The sequence below is a fragment of the Balaenoptera musculus genome, chromosome 9 (assembly GCF_009873245.2).
Source record: "Balaenoptera musculus isolate JJ_BM4_2016_0621 chromosome 9, mBalMus1.pri.v3, whole genome shotgun sequence".
Lineage (NCBI taxonomy): Eukaryota > Metazoa > Chordata > Mammalia > Artiodactyla > Balaenopteridae > Balaenoptera > Balaenoptera musculus.
The window spans coordinates 6,518,544-6,539,177 of NC_045793.1; the positions used below are offsets into that span (position 1 = coordinate 6,518,544).

The 20,634-nt window shown below is 41.8% G+C and overlaps 1 protein-coding gene across 2 annotated transcripts; it reads left to right on the top strand.

Annotated features, from left to right (window-relative positions):
* The first annotated feature begins 14,144 nt into the window (after window positions 1–14,144).
* Window positions 14,145–20,372, top strand: LOC118900923 (GTPase IMAP family member 5-like). 2 transcript variants are annotated; one of them, XM_036863798.1, is made up of 3 exons: window positions 14,145–14,366; window positions 17,972–18,020; window positions 18,979–20,372. In XM_036863798.1, exons 2-3 carry the CDS (start codon window positions 17,978–17,980, stop codon window positions 19,857–19,859), a joined length of 924 nt encoding a protein of 307 aa, XP_036719693.1. In that variant the 5' UTR covers window positions 14,145–14,366; window positions 17,972–17,977; the 3' UTR covers window positions 19,860–20,372. The 2 variants fall into 2 exon arrangements, with proteins under 2 accessions (XP_036719693.1, XP_036719694.1); XM_036863799.1 differs by lacking the exon at window positions 14,145–14,366 and adding an exon at window positions 14,896–14,960.
* The last annotated feature ends 262 nt before the right edge of the window (window positions 20,373–20,634 follow it).

Sequence of the window (20,634 nt, forward strand, 5' to 3'; positions counted from 1 at the left end):
AGGGAAATCACATGTGCCCCAATATGGTTTTTACATTCTACTGCCTCCCTTCCCCCCATTTTCCATGCCCTTAGGAGAGGATTTGGTTACAAAAATATATGTGCAGCATAACAAGTTGTATATAGTCTTTGCAACGAATGCAAATATACACATGCATATATATGTATATTTATTTATATACTCATAGGATCAGCTTTTGGAAGGAAACACCAAAACTGGCTACCCTGATTGCCTGGAGGGATGGAAATTGGACATCAGGAGATGAAGCAGGGGGACTTTTCACTGTAGACCCATTCCTACGTTTTGAGTATTCCCTAATCAGAAAAGTAATTTAAATTAAATTATTAAAAAACTAAAATATTTGAAGACTTCCACTAGATCCTTTCTATCCTCGCTAACCCAGTGCCTGCTCGGCGTTATCACCAAGCCCATCTGCTTTGTCACTTTACGGCTTCAAATGGAGACGACAGCATGACATGATCCAGGGATGGTCTGCATGCGCAGAGAACCCAAAGTTCTCTGTCAGGCCCTAGGCAAAAGAGCACAAAAAACGGGTCAACTGCCAAGAGCCTTTCTCTAAAATGATTGCCCAATCTCTCTGGGGAGAACTGAGGTTTCAAGTAGGGCTATGATACTGCACAGCAAAGCCCCCGTTTCTGACATTTGGGGTTTGGGAGTCCCTGCCTGATGGACCAGAGTCGCTAATCAGGCTGCCTGGGCAGGGAGGGCCCCCGGGAAAGTTCCTGCATGGAGGCCACAAATTCAGGCTGCCGCCACCTTCATTTGTAGGAATGAAGACCAGGTACCTGAGGAAAGCAGAAGCCCAACGAACTGATAGAGAAGCCCTGAGAGAAGCAGAAGGGAAATTAAGACCATCCAAATAACATCTTTAGCAAGATGAGGAATTGCATTAAATATTGCATCTATCAGCATTAGAATGTGCTATCAATAAGGACAATTAGCAGACAAGAGTCACTTAGAGATTAAACATATGGTTGCTAAAGTTAAAAAAAAAATCCAAAGAAAATCTAGAAAAGAAGGAAAAAGAGAATGAAAAAAGATTGAAAAAGAGGTATGAAATATGAGAGAAGAAAATAAGAGCAAGAGAAGGCCATCCCTGTGGCCATGGCTCTGTTAGAGAAACATCCACTAATAGGGGTGTCTGCAAGAGAGAACAGAGAAAAATCAACATAAAGAAAACTGCAGAGTTAAGGAAAGACTTTAATTTGCAGAGTGAGAAAGCCCATTTAGTGGCCAGCACAAGAAATAGGAAAAAAAATAGACTCTTTCGCACTTAGACCCATCTTCATGAAAGGATAAGAAGATTCCAAAAGTTAAATAACAACAATAATGATTTGGTGGCTTACAAAGGTATAGGAGTTAGATTGGCATCAGACCCAGTCAATCTAAGCTGGAGGACAAATGGAGAAATGTCCTCAGCATTTTGAGGGAAAATGATTTTGAATCGGCATTTTGAAAGTGCAGTCAATCCAGTTCTTGAATGAAGGGGCAGAAAAATACTTTTATTTTCACAACATCTGGAATTCAGAAAGTTTGCCTCCTACTCACTTTTTAGTGATAGCTATTTGAAGGTTTGCGCTGGCAAAACTAGAGAGAGACCCACCCAAAGGAGAGATGGGCTCTCCCAGGGGATGTGATCCAGAAGAAGAATGACAAGAGGTGCGGTTGGCGGCAGGAGGGAGGTGGAAGGTGGGGGGGTGGATGAGGGAGGAAGGGCAGGGTGAGGATATTTCATCTTCCCTGTGAGAACCTAGAAAGTCACTCCTGTTGATGGAATAGGACCGGTACTCATAGATAATGAAGGCCTCATTGGCAGAGAAAAAAGTAAAAATGCCAAAGAAAACTCGAAAATAACTTAGAAAGGGCATATATGTACTTAAGTTATGCGTAAATAAGTCCTCAAACCACATCATCTTGGTGTGCACCAACATTATCAAAACATGAATGAAACATTCAATTTTGATTAAGCTTTATTATCTATATACTTCATTTTATTTTGAAGATTTATAATTTCAAGTAGCATTACTTAGGGACTGAGCCCTAAAAATACAAATGTTAAAGGACATTTTCAAGCACACAAAACTATAGCCAATTGTAACACACTGCACCCACGTGCCCTCAGAACACATTTTCTACTTTCAGCGATCAGATCTAGTTTCATCTATATCTCCCTCATATTTCCTCTCTTTGGAGAATTTGTTTTATTGTGAAGGGTGTTTGCTGGTTTCTGTAGTGAAGAGCTGTGTTTAATACCAGATGAGACTCACATTATCTCCGCTTCCCAAATTGATCTTCAGCGGACCTGGTTTCAGAAAAGAATACAGGAAGGATATTCAAGTAGAATCTGCAAACGTTTAGTGATTATTTCTGGTATTGCATTTCTCATCATTCGTGGACTGATGACCATTTATGGAAGATGCTGGGAGTCAGAGGAAATCACTGCTACCCAACTGGAAGAATTATCGGCATGTGTAATTAACCAGGATCAGATTGAGGCTTTAGCAACAGAGAAATGAACAGATGCCACCTCAGTATGATCTTATATTAAACCTGAACATCTTTGGGTATTTGGGCCTTTCAAAAGTTTCTTGAACACTTAAAACATAGAAATAAATACTGGTGTTAAAAACTTAAAAAAAAAAATCAGATTAATCTTTTTTGGGTGACATCACTAAGCGTTGGCTGTTCTGGCAGCTCAGCATGCATTCCTGCTCTTTCTGGGAACAGGCCCCTGGTTTCCTTTGGAAACAGTCCCCCTCGGCTGCAAGCCCCTGAACCTTAACTAAGTGACTCTGACTTCACCAGCTCTCAACCCGGGACTGGCATGATACAGGGCATCATGTGATGCAGGGTAATCGGTGTATCCCAGCCCCATGGCTTGGGTATAGGGATGGGCTTGGGCTCCAAGGCTGTCCCACAGGACTCAGTCCTGGGATTTTTTGTTGGAGAGGTGAGGAGAGAGAGAATATAGCAATGACTGAAGCTAGATAAATTTCCTTTTCTGTTTAAGCTGTGTGAGTCGTACTTCTGTTTCCTGCAGCAGAAGCGGCCTGAGGGATTGGTTAGCTTACTTAGAACTAGAAACGAAATTGTAAAAGTGATAAGAATGTTGCCAAGCACACAAAACAGGCCAAGCTGACTGTCATTGCTGAGAGTGGACCAAAAAGTAGGAAAGCACACCAAAATGGGCCAAAGCATCTCAGGTTTCAGAAAGTTCTCCAGAGATATCTGTCCCTGATTCTGGGACCGGACATAATTGCTTAAAAGTAGGTGAGTTTGAAAGACAGCAGCCATCGTGCACAAATTGTAAAAACGTGTAAAACCAATCACTAGAATTAGTAATTTAAAATATTTTTTCATATTTTCAATTGTGAACCTTTCATACTTGTTTTTATTTTCAGTGCAGTATTTTTCTTCTTTTCCTTTCTAAAATTCTTGGTCACTCCTTTGGCCAGCCCCACTCCTCACTTACTTTCCCATTCCCAAGTGGTTTGTCTTAAGAGCTGATGCTTGTTTGTACTTTTCTTGGTACTTGTTTATCTTGATTGAGGTACAATTGTTACACAATGAACTGCACATATTTACAGGATGCAATTTGGTAAGTTTTGACATATATACACCACGATTAAGGTAGTGAAAATATCCATCACCTCCTGGAAGTGTCGTTGTGCTCCTAGGCAATCTCTCCCTCCTGGCCCTCCTCTCCCTGCTGGCCCTCCTCTCCCCCCATCCCCAGGCAACCCCTGATTTGCTTTTTGTCAACGTAGATTAGTGTACATTTTCTAGAGTTTTATATAAGTAGAATCATACGATGTGTATTCATTTTGTCTGTTTGTTTGACTTCTTTCCCTCAGCCTAATGATTTTTTTTTCAGTAAACCTGATTTTGTTTTTGTTTTTTTAATTTAATTTTTATTTTATATTGGAGTATAGTTGATTTACTAAGCATAACGATTCTGAGAGCCATCCATGTTTTTGTGTATCAGTAGTTCATTTCTTTTTATTTAGAATAATATTCCACTGTGTGGATATACTGAAGTTTCTTTATCCGCTCACCTGTTGATGGATATTTGGGTTGTTCCCAGCTGTTACAGGTAAAGCTTCTGTGAACAATCAGGTACAAGCCTTTGCAGACGTATGCTTTCTCTTCTCTTGGGAAACACCTAGGATTAGAATGGCTGAAACATCACAGGTGTATGTTTACTTTTTAAGAAAGCGACCAAGTGTTTTCCAGAGCCATGGCACCATTTTATATCCCAACCATTTCCCCCACATGCTCACCAACACTTGGTGTGGTCAGTGTATTTAGTTTCAAGCATTCTAGTAGTCCTTTTTAACGGTTGCACAATATTTCCATGATATCCTTACCGATGAACTTTTACCGCACTACCTGTATTTTTGCCTCTAGAAAAAAATGCTGTGCTCCTGGGCTGCGGTAACTGGAGCTTTTACTGCTGTGAGATGGAGTCTTTGGAATAGGATCACTCATTGAAGGGTATAGATATTTAAAATTGCAATAAATATTATCAGAGAGCTTTCCAAAAAGGCTGGACTCATTTACATTTTACCAGCAGTGCATTAAAGTGGCCTTTGTCCTTCTCCCTAACCTCACTACTGACTTTTGCCAGTAGTAGATATTGGAACTCATTTTAATTTTTGCAAATTATTTTAATTTTCACCTCCTTGACTATTTATGAAGTTGAGTATCTTTTCATATATGTATTGGCTGTTTATTGTTCATCTTTGAACAATCTACACATATATTGCCCAGTTTCCTTGATTTTTGTGAGCTTTTTTTACAACATGCATTTTAAGATTTCATCTTTTTTTCAAGTCTGTTTTTTTTTGTGTGTGTGTCTTTAACTTTGAGGCCATAATAAAACATTAAAGTATCTTTTCTTTGATAACTTCTGGCTTCATGTCTTGGTTAAGAAAGTATATCCAACTCTTGTATTGTACATACAGTTTCCTATATTTTATAAGATTTTTGTTGTTTTATTTTTTACAGATGAGAATTTAATCCTCCTTGGATTTTTATATAGTATGGGGTAGGAGCTCTGCTTTATTGTCTCCTAGTTGGAAAACCATTTGGTTAAGCACCACTTACTAAATAAACCATTGTTTCCCTGCCTTTGTCATATATTAAATCCCATTATTAACTGGGATTCCCTATGTACTATGTATATTGTTCTACTTACTGATTTGTCTTTTCTTATGTCAATACCAGACTGATTTCATTACACCAGGCATTTTTCACCCCAAGAAAATACGTAATACTTAAGAAAGTGTTATTTAATTCTACCTACAAAAAGTTGGGGTTTCAATTGGAATTAAATTACATATATATCAATTTTGGAAGAATGTATATTTCAATTGGAATTAAATTGGATTTAATTGGAATTTCAATTGGAATTAAATTACATATATATCAATTTTGGAAGAATGTGTATTTTTATACTAGTATTTTCATACAAGAACATAGTGCTGCTGAAACTGGGCCTCTGTGCAACGGCACCGAATTGAACCTCGGAGACAGAGTTCTGGGTGAAGTAGAAAAGAACAGCTTTATTGCAGGGCACCAAGAAAGGAGTTCAGGGCAGCTTGTGCTTAAAAGGCCAGAACTCCCCGAAGGCTTTCAGGGAAAGGTTTATAAAGACAGGGTGAGGAAGGGTGTTTGTGGGGTGTGTGATCAGCTCGTGGACCTTCTTCTGATTGGTTGGTGGTGAGGTAATCGAGAGTCAGCATCATCGACCTTCTGGTTGCAACCGGTCTGGGGTCTACGTGCTTGTGCGCAGCATGTAGTTAACTTCTTCCGCCTGGTAGGGGTTTCAGTATTTGCAAAATAACTCAAAGGACGTGGCTCAGAATATTATCTATAGCCCTTGAGGAAGAACTAAAGGTCCTTGACTTTGTTTAATGGCTAAAATGCTATTATTTTGTCTTGCTTGACTGTTTTCCTTTCTGCATTTTCTCACTTTACTGATTAAATTTATCCTTTGACTAAAGTTTTTTTTACAGACAAAAGGCAGGTGGAGGACATGAGCGGGGATTTATTCTGGGAAGGCCTCATAGGGTCCTGCTCAGTTACAACAGTAAGTTTCTCTACTAGTTCACATCCTGTTTCATTGCTCTTTTTTTTTTTTTAATAAAGCTTTTATTTATTTATTTATTTATTTATGGCTGTGTTGGGTCTTCGTTTCTGTGCGAGGGCTTTCTCTCGTTGCGGCAAGCGGGGGCCACTCTTCATCGCGGTGCGCGGGCCTCTCACTATCGTGGCCTCTCTTGTTGCGGAGCACAGGCTCCAGACGTGCAGGCTCAGTAGTTGTGGCTCACGGGCCTAGTTGCTCCGCGGCATGTGGGATCTTCCCAGACCGGGGCTCGAACCCGTGTGCCCTGCATTGGCAGGTGGACTCTCAACCACTGCGCCACCAGGGAAGCCCTCATTACTCTTTGAAGTTCTCCACTCAACTCTCATGAGTTCCTTCTTGATCACATGGCCTCCCTCTCAGCAAGGTATCATCACTCGCCTATCCTTCGTGAAAATCATTCTCTTGCCTTTCCTTATAGTTTTACCGCCTATGTCTGTTGCTCTAAATAATATATATATTTTAGTTTTGTCCGTTATTAAGCTTGACAAAAATGGAATCAGACTCTGTGTTCTCCCGGGACTTTCTTCTTTTGTTCAACATAGTGTATATGAGATTTATCCATGCTGGTGCCGGTAGCTGTATTTTGTTCATTTTTATGGCTGTGTATTATTCCATTGTGTGGGTATTCTACAGTTTGTTTATTCAATCTACTCTTGATGGATATTTGGGTTGTTTCTAGCTTTTTACTGTTATGAGCTTTCTTATAAAAATATCCTCACGTATTCATCCATGTAAGAGTTTCTCTAGAGCAATTGTCTTCAAACATTTTTGCTTGTGTATTCACCAAAAATTTTTTTTGAATCTAGGTGCTCCCTTGAGCATTTTAAACTGAACTTAAAATTTTTTTCATCATGAATGTTTGCAAAGAATGCAATTTCTAACACATTGTAGATATTAACATTTTAAAATAAAACTGCTACTTTTAAAAAATTTTTTTTAAATTTATTTATTTAATTTATTTATTTTTGGCTGCGTTGGGTCTTTGTTGCTGTGCGTTGGCTTTCTCTAGTTGCGGCAAACAGGGGCTACTCTTCGTTGCGGTGCACGGGCTTCTCATTGCAGTGTCTTCTCTTGCTGCAGAGCCCCAGCTATAGGCACGTGGGCTTCAGTAGTTGTTGCACGCGGGCTCAGTAGTTGTGGCTCGCCGGCTCTAGAGCGCAGGCTCAGTAGTTGTGGCGCAGGGGCTTAGTTGCTCTGCTGCATGTGGGATCTCCCCGGACCAGGGATCGAACTTGTGTCCTCTGCATTGGCAGGCGGATTCTTAACCACTGCACCGCCAGGGAAGCCCCAAAACTGCTACTTCTTTAAAAAAATAACATAAATAACATAGAAGTTGGATACCAACCATAAGCTATTTAAAAAATACATGAACAAGCTCTTTTATAATAGAAATTTTATACTTGTTCCTTTTTCTCCTTGACTGTCCATTTAAATCCTCCACAGACTTGTATCTTATTATAATGGATTTTTATGCTGGAAAAATCTTGATCATCCTAGCATATATTTCTGCCACAAAAATATATATGAAAATTGAAAAAAGTTCTGTGACTGTAAAACTTTAAGTAAAACATCTCTTCTGTATTTAAGTATAATTAGTACACAATTGATCAAAACAACACAAACATATCACAACATTTGTAAAATAATAACTTAATAAACTTTTTTACTTTGGAAGTGCATCTCTCAGAATCAGTGAGATTTTTTCCCATTTATTTTATGTATGCATGCATGACTATTATTCTCTGCTAGAATGAGACAATGTTCAGATCAATTGGACTCCTATTTTTTGTTTTAATCAGTGCAGGCAAGAGAAACCTTGTTCACATAAATAAATAATAAGAATAAAACCATTTTTTTTAATGGCAAGTCCGCTCAATTCTCTGAACCCCTTCCAAGACAAATGCCCCCAAACCACATAGTGATCTCTCATTAATTTCAAATTGTGTATTAATGGATATATCTGCCTTCTTTTTTTGTTGAAAACAAAATAGTGTAAACTGCTTGGCTTGCAAAAGGAGTTATTAGCCAGTCATTTGAGACATTAGATTTTGCAACATCTGGGTAGTATACCAAAAAGGCTTTACCAAGACCTATCAAATGACTATATTATATCTCTTATTCTTTTACTGAGAGGCTGAAAGGTATCTGTTTAATCTGATATATCTAAAACATTTGGAAAAAAATTGAAAAATTGTAAACTTTGATAAACCTTTGTCAATATATATATTTTTTACCTTCCGGTTTTATTGAGATATAATTGACATACAGCACCGTATAAGTTTTAGGTGTAGAGCATAATGATTTTATTTACATACATCATGAAATGATTACCACAGTAAGTTTAGTGACTATCCATTATCTCATGTAGATACAAAATTAAAGAAATAGAAAAAAATATTTTTTCTTGTGCTGAGAACTCCTAGGGTTTGCTCTCTTACAACTTTCATGTATAACATCCAGCAGTGTTCATTATATTTATCATGTTGTACATGACATCCCTAGTACTTATTTATCTTATAACTGGAAGTTTGTACCTTTTAACAGCCTTCATCCAATTTCCCCTTTCCCACCCGCTGTATCTGGTAACCACAAATCTGATCTCTTTTTCTATGCGTTTTTTTGTTTGTTTTTGAAGTATAATTGACCTACTACACTACGTTAGTTCTTGTTGTACAACATAGTGATTCAATTATTTTGATACATTTCAAAATGATCACCATTATAAGTCTAGTTATTACTCACATCTTCTTTATCCATTCATTTATTGATAGGCACTTAGATTGCTTCCATATCTTGGCTATCGTAAATAATGCTGCAATGAACATAGGGGTGCATATATCTTTTCTAATTAGTGCTTTTGTTTTCTTCAGATAAATACTTAGGAGTAGAATTGCTGGATCATATGGTAGTTCTATTTTTAATTTTTTGAGGCATCTCCATACTGTTTTCCATAGCAGCTGCACCAATTTACATTCCCACCAACAGTCATGAGGGTTTCCTTTTCTCCACATCCTGGCCAACACTTGTTATTTATTGTCTTTTTGATAATAGCCATTCTGATAGGTGAGATGTGATATCTCATTGTGGTTTTGATATGCATTTCCCTGATGATTAGTGATGCTGAGCATCTTTTCATGTGCCTATTGGCCATCTGTATGTCTTCTTTGGAAAAATGTCTATTCAGATCATCTGCCCATTTTTTAATCAAATTATTTTTTTGATGTTAGTTGTTTGAGTTCCTTGTATATCTTGGATATTAACCCCCTTTTGGATATATTATTTGCAAATATCTTCTCCCATTCAGTAGGCAGCCTTTTCATTTTACTTTTTATTTTCCTTTGCTGTGCAAAGCTTTTTAGTTTGATGTAGTCCCATTTGTTTATTTTTGCTTTTGTTTCCCTTGCCTGAGGAGACAGATCCAAAAAAATATTACTAAGACGGATGTCAAAGAGCTTACTGCTTATGTTTTCTTCTAGAAGTTTTATGATTTCAGGTCTTAGATTTAAGTCTTTAATCCATTTTGAATTTATTTTTGTATACGGTGTGAGAAACTAGTCCAGTTTGATTCTTTTGCATGTAGCTGTCCAGTTTTCCCAACACCATTTATTGAAGAAGCTGGCTTTTCCCTATTTGATATTCTTGTCTCCTTTGTGCAGATTAATTGCCCATATAAGTGTGGGTTCATTTTGGGGCTCTCTATTCTGTTTAGGCTATCTTTTTCTTCTTGAGTGAGTTTTGGTAGTTTGTGTCTTTCCAGGAATTGAAAGACTATTTCACCTAAAGCGTCAAATGGATGGGCATAGAGTTGTTCACAGGATTTTCTTAATGGCTATTTAATATCTGTAGGATCAGTAGTAATGTCCCCTCTTTTACTGGTGATATTAGTAGTTTGTGTCTTCTCCCTTTTTCCCTTGGAAAATATATTTTTTAAATTTTTTACATAATTTTTTTTTTTTTGGCTGCACTACATGGCATGTGGGATCTTAGTTCCCTGAACCAGGGGTGGACCTGTGCCCCCTGCATTGGAAGCGTGGGTCTTAAACACTGGACCACCAGGGAAGTCCAGGAAAATATTTTTTAGATGTTTATTAACTGGTCTTTTCAAAGAATCAGCTTTTGGGTTCATTTTGTTTTTTCTGTTTTTAATTCCATGATTTCTACTCTCATCTTTATCATTTTTCAACCTTCTTGCTTGCTTTTGGGTTTGTTTTGCTGTTCTTTTTCTAGTTTCTTAAGGTTGATGAAAAAATAGATTTTTTGAGAACTTTCTTCTTTTCTGATATAAGCATTTAATTCTTGCTTATATACAAGCAAGAATTAAATGAATGCTATGTTCCCCCCAATTCATATTTTGCATTAGTGTGGTACATTTGTTGCAGTTGATGAGCCAATATTGATACATTATTATTTAATTAAAGACCACAGTTTACATGAGGATTCCCTCTTGGTGTTGTCTAGCCTATGGATGTTGACAAATATATAGTGAAATGCATCCACCATTATAACATCAGACAGAATAGTTTCACTGCCTTAAAAATACTCTGTGCTCCACTTATTCATCCGTCTCCCCAAACCCTGGAACCACTGATCTTTTACTGTCCCCACGGTTTTGCCTTTTCTAGAATGTCGGACTTGGAATCATACAGTATGTAGCCTTTTCAGATGGCATCTTTTACTTAGTAATATGCATTTAAGGTTCCTCCATGTCTTTTCATGGCTTCATAGCTCATTTCTTCTCTTTTTATTTATTTTTAATTTATTTATTTTTAATTTTTATTTTTGTCTGCGTTGGGTCTTTGTTGCTGTGTGCAGGCTTTCTCTGGTTGCAGCGAGCAGGGGCTACTCTTTGTTGTGGTGTGCAGGCTTCTCATTGTGGTGGCTTCTCTTGTTGCAGAGCACGGGCTCTAGGCACGTGGGCTTCAGTAGTTGTGGCACGCAGGCTCAGTAGTTGTGGCATGCGAGCTCTAGAGCGGAGGCTCAGTAGTTGTGGCTCACAGGCTTAGTTGCTCCACGGCATGTGGGATCTTCCCGGGACAGGGCTTGAACCCGTGTCCCCTGTATTGGCAGGTGGATTCTTAACCACTGCTCTACCAGGGAAACCCCTCATTTCTTTTCAATGTTGAATAATATTCTATTGACTGGATGTACCACAGTTTATTTATCCATTTGCCTACTGAAGGACATCTTGGTTGCTTGCAAATTTTGGAGATCATGAATAAAGCTGTTATAAATATTCATGTGCAGATTTTTGTGTGGACCTAAATAATATATTTTTAAATAAAGGGATGAGAAAGGAGGGCCTTCTAACAATGATAGAAGCCATAAAGAAAATGTTTGTTAAAATTTCCAGACTGAGAAAAAAACTTACCATAGCTAACATAAGAGATAAACAGCAGGGGGTAGTATCTGCAAGATATTTGACACCAACTGACAGTTCTCTTTTACTGAGCATATTGTCAATTTAAATTAGAGACACAAGTCTCAAACTTTTTTTGACTATTTTATTTTGTTTTATTTTATTACCTCCATGCCTATGGCAGAAGAAAGAAGTATCAGTGATCTCCTTTGGATCTGTCCAAGAAACCTTATGAGTATTTACACTTGTTAGGAATTACTAGATTTCAATTTACATCTCACAATAAGGAAACACATTATTTTTTAAATACATTTATTACTTATTTATTTTTTGGCTGCGTTGGGTCTTCATTGCTGTGCGCAGGCTTTCTCTAGTTGCGGTGAGAGGGGGCTGCTCTTCGTTGCGGTGCGCAGGCTTCTGGTTGTGGTGGCTTCTCTTGTTGCGGAGCACAGGCTCTAGGGTGCACGGGCTTCAGTAGTTGTGGTGCATGGACTCAGCAGTTGTGGCTTGCGGGCTCTAGAGTGCAGGCTCAGTAGTTGTGGCGCACAGGCTTTGTTGCTCCACGGTATGTGGGATCTTCCTGGACCGGGGCTCAAACTGTCCCCTGCACTGGCAGGTGGATTCTTAACCACTGCGCCACCAGGGAAGTCCCAGGAAACACATTATTAAATAAGACAACCATAATTCTACAAGTTTTGAGAGACAAATGGTTATTTTCACAGGGCAGAGCTACAGTTTTCGAGGACTAGATATCTCACAGACTCTGTTGCAGGAATAATATTTGCTGTTTTTCTCTGTAGCTGTAGGGGCAAAGGAACAATTTCCCTCCTTTTTTATTGCTGGTATTTCTTTCACCAACCATTAGAAGCACTTATGGTTTGAAGAACCATCACTAGTATTCCAAGAGCTAACACGGAAGGAAAAAGAGGAACCCTGAATAGCCACAAAACTCTAAATAAAGAAAGGAAAGGGGCAGAAAAGGAGTGTTAACCGGTGTTATATAGAGTAGGTAGTATTTTGCTTTCTTGAGTAATAAATAAAGGCCTTTCTTGAATCAACAAGAAAAATACATATAATTTAAAAGAAGAAATCAGCTAAGTATATGAAGAGGCTGTTTAGAGGAAAAAGCATACAATTGTCCCCAGTAGAAGGCATCTCGTCTCACCCTATGTAGTAGCTGAGGATGCCTGAAGACAGAACCAAGATGATTTTTTCAGTGATTAATTTGCATTTTCTGTAATGCACAGAAAGTAGCCGGTCAGGATCCATAGTCTCTATGGTGTGGGCTCGTGAGTATTAGCCTCAGTAGCTTAAGACAGGTAAAAGGACAGGTTTACCTCAACCGTGAAAAACTCACGAGGCAGGTGTGGATTTGATACCTTTGAGCAATGTCTTGTGTACCAAGTATTTACAAAATATGTGCTGAGATGACTGAATAAGTTGACTTCATGCATAAAAGTATTCATGATAAACCAGTTAAGAGTTGATAAATGTCTATCACAAAGAGTTATTTTTGTTTTAGAGGAGTTGATCTTTTAACCTTCTTTCCCCTACCCACCCCCACCAAGTAAAATGAGATATCGGAGGGATTTCTAGCTAGCAAAGAGAAAAAAATGTCTTCTGTATGTTAAAAGCATGCCTTTCTGTCCTCTACAGCAGGAGGGAATGTATCCACCTCATTCAGTGTAATAGCTATTATTGTTTGAAAAGTTAAAATGACAGTATCAATATGGGAGAATATTTTGTAAGTCAGGCATGGCTTTCATTGCAAATGTGAAATGTGGGTGTTATCTGCATTATAAATGCCCTCCTCTCTAAGCAAAGAACCAAGAGTTACTTGTAGCTCAATGTCCTGATTATAGCTGTTTCTCCAACTTACAGTTCTGAACCCAAATGTGCAAGTAATGGTTCAAACTCTGCCCCCTTCACTCTAAGAATGTCTCCAGAGAGGCGCTTCAGCCCCTACAACCCAGGGGCCCCCAGCAGGGCCTTTGCACAGAAGCAGAGGAAGAACATTAATCAGGGCAGTGGGAGGCACCAGGGCACCCCTACCCCCTTAAGTGCCTGTCACTTTGCCTAAATTGCACTATGGGTGGGGTCGGATGTGGCCCTGGCTTCTGTGGAAATGCAAGTCCACCTAGGTGAAGAAACCTACCAAACTTTGTCTCCTCCTCAGGTCAAAGCATGGGTGACTTGAGAGCAGGGCATTTGACAGAGAAACAAGAAGGGGGGCCAGAGCCATAGAAGGTCTCAAGCAAGATGCCTGCCTTGAGTTCAGCCTTCACTGCCGTCTGGAATTACATATAAGAAGCTATCTTTATGCAGGAGAGGTAAATGGTGGGCGTGGGGAGATGCGAGTCTGTCCAGTGTGGGCCAGTGAAAGGCGGCGGATGCTTGGTTTGGGATGCAGCTGTGCCCCAGATGTTCATTGGCTTCCCCGGGTCTCCAGACTAACTCAGGTAGAGACTTTGTTCTGCACAAAAGCCTTACAGAGATGCGGTGGGGAGAAGGAAATGGAACTGTTATTAAAAAGAAAACAAAACCAAGCCAAACCAAAAAAGAAAACCTTCTTCCTCTGGCGTCTCCGAGGGCTTTTGAGTCACTCTCTGGGGATGGCTTGGTGAGGAAACTCACACATTGTCCTTTTCCTGCCCCGGGGGACGGGGTCTTTCTCTCTCTCTCTCTCTGGCAGATAGAATTGGTGGCCAGGTTTTTTCATCTGCCACTGCTCTTATGTTCTTGTGAAGAGACTAGAAGCCAATGAGAGAGGTTGCCTGGGAGAGGAGGGAAGATTGCAGCAAGATTGTCTGAGAACTTGCAGAACTTTCCAGGACCTGCCAGGTAACAGGGCTTGTTCATCTCTCTACCTCTCTCTTTCCCCTTCCCTCCCTCTCCTTCTCCCTCTCACTGCAGTTCTCCCAGTAGTAATCTGTGTCGATCTGCACACTTGATCTTTCTAAGCCTCAGTTTCATTATTCCTAAATTATTAGGGTCAGGAATTGCATACCCTAAAGCCCCAAATAACTGCAAACAGAAAATATTACTAGTACTATATTTTTCAGAACCTAAAATTTTGAACAGAATGAGCTCAGAGAGTAGCCCTTTGGTGATACTAGCTTGCTTATTTCTCACATTTGTGCAAAAGTGTATTCACATATGCACCTAGTGGCTGCTGCACCCACATCTGGGTGCACCTATAGAGTTCTCTGCACGTTGCTGGGTGAGGGAGGATGGTCTGACCCTCCTCCCTGCAACCTGCTCCCAGAAGTCATAGGATGCCCTTTGAAGAACGGGCTGAAAACTTGCCTTGCGATTTTAATCTGACTTGATGTCTGTTGCTTGTTTCTGTTGCATACACCACTCAACTTGAAGGCAAGTTTCTGTTTTCAAGAGGGAAAAAGATTTCAGGAACAGGACCCAAGGTGATCTGCTCGGGTAAAACATGTGCTTTATTTCTGAGAAAGAAATGCAATTTATTGTTTTGAAAAATGATTTAACCTGCTCATTGACCAGAATGGAGTTATGAGGGCGTTATTCCTGGAAGATTACCCTGCCTGGCACCCTTTGACAGCGACAGTGTCTCACCATGGCATCTTGTTTATGATTCCTAATCAGCGTGTCACCTTCTCCAACCCTCTCTTGTGGGGCCAGTAGGGAGGAGATCCTGAATACTTTTGGCAAATGAGAGTAAGATAATCTGCCTGGGTTTTGGCCCATTTCAGGCCAGTTTCAGCCCATTTCACAATTTTGCCAAGGGTGCCTCTACCTTTCCTGTCCCCACGTGCTCCTTTCAGCCCTGTCCAGTGGAGATGTTGCAGGAAGTGGGGCTTCCCAAGGGTGGTAGAAGGAATCACCTTCTTTCCCTGTCTTTGGAAGGAGCTGTTCTCTAAACTGGTCCAACCGTCCTCCAAGTGTAGGGAGAGAAGTGTCTAGCAAGGCCAGGTATTTAGTAACATTTTAAATGAATGAATGGAAGGATGATGGCTCTACAATAAGGGAGCTAGGTGGATGGCCAGGAGGAAGCATGATGATGGTGATGTCGGGAGGGGACTAATGTGGCGACAAGGGCACAGGGATCTGCAGGGGACAGAGCGGGGGAGGGTGTGCAGCTGGGACCCGGTGGCAGCCTTCTGGCCAGAGGTGTGGCCGTTTGGACTAGAGAGGGAAAAAAAATCCTCAAAAAATAATTGAGAAAGATGGTTCTTGAGAAGGGGCCCCTTTTTTCACTTCCCTTTCTGCTCAGACTAGACTCAGAGAGAGCAGCAATTTAAGCCTCTCATTCTTGTTCCAAGATGGCTGGCTACCAGTCGCTTGGCCATACACATCACGTGAGTAGCGCTGCTTGACCCGTTCCCGAGGGTCTGAGGGGCAGCCAGAGGGGAATATCCCTCCCAGAACACAGCGCAGGCAGCACATTCTGGTCCTGCCTGCACTCCCAATTGGCCGGGAGACACCGTGAAGGGGTTGCCATCTCTCTCGGATATCCCTTCAACCCACAGTCCTGGGTGCAGGTGGCTTCTGTATCCTCATATATAAAAGACGTGGACAGTGTTACCTGATTTCTCTGAGTCCAGGCATATCAGCTCCAGCCCCACTCCAGCTCCCCTTTCTGCAGCTCTTTCAGCATCACCTTCTCTGCCCCTTAACATTCATCTAGACACTTACCTGGTACCAGCCTGGTGTCCTCAGATGCTTGGGAGCCCCCCCTTGCTGGTCCTCTCTGGAGACCACCATTCAAGATGATCCAAGGGCAGTACATGAGAAAAGTATAAGAGCACCTTGGTTTCAAGATCATCAGCACAGAAAATAAGCTGATATCTAAAAATCACCGGTGTCCCCATTTGCCACCTGCTATGCAATCACATCTTTAAAAAAATCCTCCCTATAGACTTCGTGCTTGAAAAGATTCAGCCAAAGATGAGAATTATTTTCAGGTTTGCTCCTTCTCCAAATTTCAACAGAGAGAATTAGCTGGATCAATGTATCAGTTTTCTCCAGAAAAACAGAACCAATAGGATGTATGTATGAAGAAATTTATTTGAAGGATTGGCTCACGCAATTATGGGGGCTGGTAGGTCCAAAACTTGTAGGGCAGACTGGCCGGCTGGAAACTCAGACTTGAAGTCTTGAGGCAGAATTCTCTTTTGGCTTGAAAATACCATTAGAACGAATTGCAAGATATTACCGGGAAACTGTCTGATAGAAGCTGAGTTTTGACATTCAAATTAAAATAATTCCCAAGTTATATTTTATTAAATTATTTTTCCTTCAAAGGTAATCACTGTGGCCAGTTTCAGAGGTGGAGAGGCTAGATAACATCCTATATGGTGTGATCCCAAGGAGCGTGGAGGAAATCTACTTTTTCCAAAAAGTATTTTTTTTTCGGTTCACCTGTCCTAGGTGCTGAAATTCCACAATTAGAGATTCATTCTTTAGCATTAACTCCTTGAGCCTTAGAAAATACTCTAAAACTTTGCACACAGCGAGGTCCTGATGTAGTTTTGGGAAGGGTCGTGAAGTTCTTTCCCAATAGTGAAGCTTGAGTAGTCATCCTTGGGTGGGGCCTGAGTGGCCCCACTCACTGAGCACAGGAAGTAGGAAGTAGGAAGAAAGACAAAGATCAAGAAAAAGGCATATGGGGGACAATGAAAGAAGGGGAGTGGACTGGAGAGAGATGCCCCTGAGGTAGCTACTGGTCGAAGACTATTTGAGCTGAGAATATGGAAGCATAGATCTTTGGTAACATAACAGCTGGTCTGAGCCTAACAAATCAGGGCTTCCCTCTGTTTACCGATGTACGCTCCACCCCACTGCCCACCTGGGGTCATGACAATCTCCTACTCCTGGCGTGACCAACTCGTCCTGGTTTGCCTGGGACTCTCCCAGTTTCAACACTGAAGTTCCTTTGATCAGGGGATCCTCTCAGTCCTGGGCAAACTGGGATGATTCGTGACCCTCTCTACCACCATCACCCTGGAAACTTAGGGAAGAACGTCTTTTGTGAGTTCACCCAAGGCAAAACTTTGCCAGGCAATCTTGAGTTTGGGTGCCAGGACTGAGACCCTGAAGACAGAGAGCCAGGAAGCCAGGAAATGACCAACTTCCTTATTTGGTCTTCTGGGTGGACAGCACTTTTTCAGTGCATCCTGTTAGTAGCTAAATACAGGTGGTGGGAAACCACATGCGGTGCTCTTGTGTTGCGACTGTCTATATACTCTTTGTGAGGAAGCTCAGTCTAGTGCCAAGAATGGCTGAGGGTCAGCAGCCCTGGGTTTTAGTCTCGGCTCATCCATTAAATTATGTGTGACCTTCAGTAGTTGTTTTTTTCTCCCTTCAATCTCCTCATCTATAAAATGTGGTGTTTTGTGTCAGATGTTGCATCCAGTATGCAACAGTATACTCCAGTATACTCCAGTATGAACAATCTCTGCCTGTTTTCCATCTAGAACAAAATGGAGGGGCTTCAGAAGGGTGGAGAAGACACCTGCATCAAAGGTAAGATCTTGTGGAGCCCTGCACAACACCTGGGGACCATGAACTCAGCATTGGGTCAGCAAACTTCCCACCTGTAGTGAAAGGTACAAGACTAGAGTCACCTCAACACAAAGAAAATGCATATCCCCCAAGAAATAGAACTTATTAGGCTATTTGATGTCATGCTCTCCTTAGTGAGGGTAAGTTTCTTCAGATAAAACCCTGCCATCTTGTAAAACAGAGGCCAGGCAGGGATGGGAGGAGTTGAAAGTATGCGACTAACAATTAATTTAGTGGTCATAGGAAGCTCTGAGCATCAGAAAGCCTTCAGGGTGGGAACTGAATAGGGAGAATGTTCTGGAAAGGGTGGAAAAATTCAGCATCCCAAAAGGAGGGATCCTAAAGACTTTGGCCAGCTGGGATGATTTATTCCACCAGCTCTGCATGACTTCCCTTTATTCTCTAGTAAGAATATTTACTCTGAGCCCAGCCCTGTGGTGGGAAAAGAGAGTGTGATAGCCTTATTGATCCAGGGATGCTATTTCTTCTAGGTCTTTTCCTTTTTATCTTTTGTTCTCTTCCTCTTAAAAAGGCATTTATTACTCTTCTTGTCAGTTCAGGCTGCTAAAACAAACACCACAGACTGGGTGGTAATCAACAAATATTTATTTCTCACTGATCTGGAGGCTGGGAGGCCCAAGATCAAGGTGTGGTAGATCTGGTGTCTGGGGAGAACCCACTTCCTGGTTGCTGTGTCCTCATCTGGTGGAAAGAGAGTTCTAGTCTCTTTCTTTTCTTAGAAGGATGCTAATTCCATCATGGAGTTCCATCCTCACGCCCTCATCTAGACATCATCACTTCCCAAAGACCCAACTTCCAGATACCATCACATTGACGATTAGGGTTTCAGCATATGATTTTGGGGGGGACACATTCAGTCCATGGCAATGGCACATTAACTTTTTGTGTGCTCTGACAGGTGGAGGAGAAGAGAGCTTAAATCCAGGATCATTTTGGTTGAGGATCATCCTGGCGGGCAAAACAGGCGGCGGGAAAAGCGCCACCGGGAACAGCATCCTCGGCCAGCCAGTGTTTGAGTCCAGGCTGGGGGCCCAGTCGGTGACCAGGAAGTGCCAGGGGGCCACGGGCACGTGGAATGGGAGGAGCATCCTGGTGGTGGACACGCCCCCCATCTTTGAGGCGAGGGCCCAGGACCAGGAGGTGTACGAGAACATCGGGGACTGCTACCTGCTCTCGGCCCCGGGGCCTCACGTGCTGCTGCTGGTGACCCAGCTGGGCCGCTTCACAGAGCAGGACGTGGTGGCCGTGACCAGGGTGAAGGAGGTCTTTGGGGCGAGAGCCCTGAGACACATGGTCATCCTGTTCACCCACAAGGAGGACTTAGCGGACGGATCCTTGCATGACTACGTAGCCAACACAGACAACCTGAGGCTGAGGGGCCTGGTCCGGGAGTGCGGGCAGAGGTACTGTGCCTTCAACAACCGGGCCTCCGGCGACGAGCGGGGGGAGCAGCTGGCCGGGCTGATGGCCGTGGTCGAGGGGCTGGAGAGGGAGCACCAGGGCGCCTACCTCAGCAACGACCTCTTCTTTGATGCACAGCGGCTCCAGCAGGGCGGGGGCGACCCCCACGGAGAAGGTCACGTGCGCTACCTGGCCAAGGTGCGGTCGCATGTTGCAAAGCAAAAGCAAGACCTGCAAGAGGCCCAGAGACACTGTGCCTTCAAGGTGCTCCTCCGAGTCAAAAACTGGATCGTTGTGCATGATGAGCTTTGTGTTTGTCTTGTTTGGTGCAGCTTACTTTTTCTTCTTATTCTGCTGATCATCTGGTATCATCTTTAATTCTCTGTCTCATCTGTTTGTCAGAGCCTTTTCTAAAGTATCACCTCAAGGATTCATTGTTCATTTCAGAAATAAATTCTCTTGGTCTGCAGAGGTCATTGTTTGTCATCTCTGCAGCTCCCATCTTCCTTGTAGATTCCTGGCTTGGTTCATGCCTCCACCACCCCTTCGGTGAAGCTATGTGCCTCAGAAGAAGATGACAATGGCTCAGTTCGAGGGATGCCTGGCTGGTCTATATACAGTTTCATTTTCTTTGTAGTGGGCAGCTCAGGCATAGGCCTGAGACCCAATTCAGGCCAATGGGAAGTGAGAAAAAGTCTGCAGAGGTGGGGCCAGAAGGTTTCTCCTTGCCCAGGAGAGACCCCCATAGAGAGTCAGTCTCTTCCTCCTCTGAGCATTGTTGGATCTGAGTGTAATGCTTGGAATGACAGCAGCCATGTGGCTACCGACCTGAGGTTGAAGCCAAGCAGAATGATGGAATCAACCCGAGCCACCGACTCAACCAGCCCTGAAGCTTGCACTACCTCTGGATTTCCAGTATGTCAGCCAGTAAATTCCCTTATTGCTTAAGCTATTGGAGTTTGGGGTCTCCTTTACCTGCATTTGAAAACATTTGAACTAATGAAGAGTTCTCCATATCCTTTAAAAAAAAATCCTTAAATCTATCAGAACTTCCCTGTTTTCATGCTTCCTGTGAGTAAGTGAATCGAGACTAAATAAACGAATTTCTCTTTTCTTGTTCCTAGTATCAGGAAGGACATCCCTCTACAGCTAA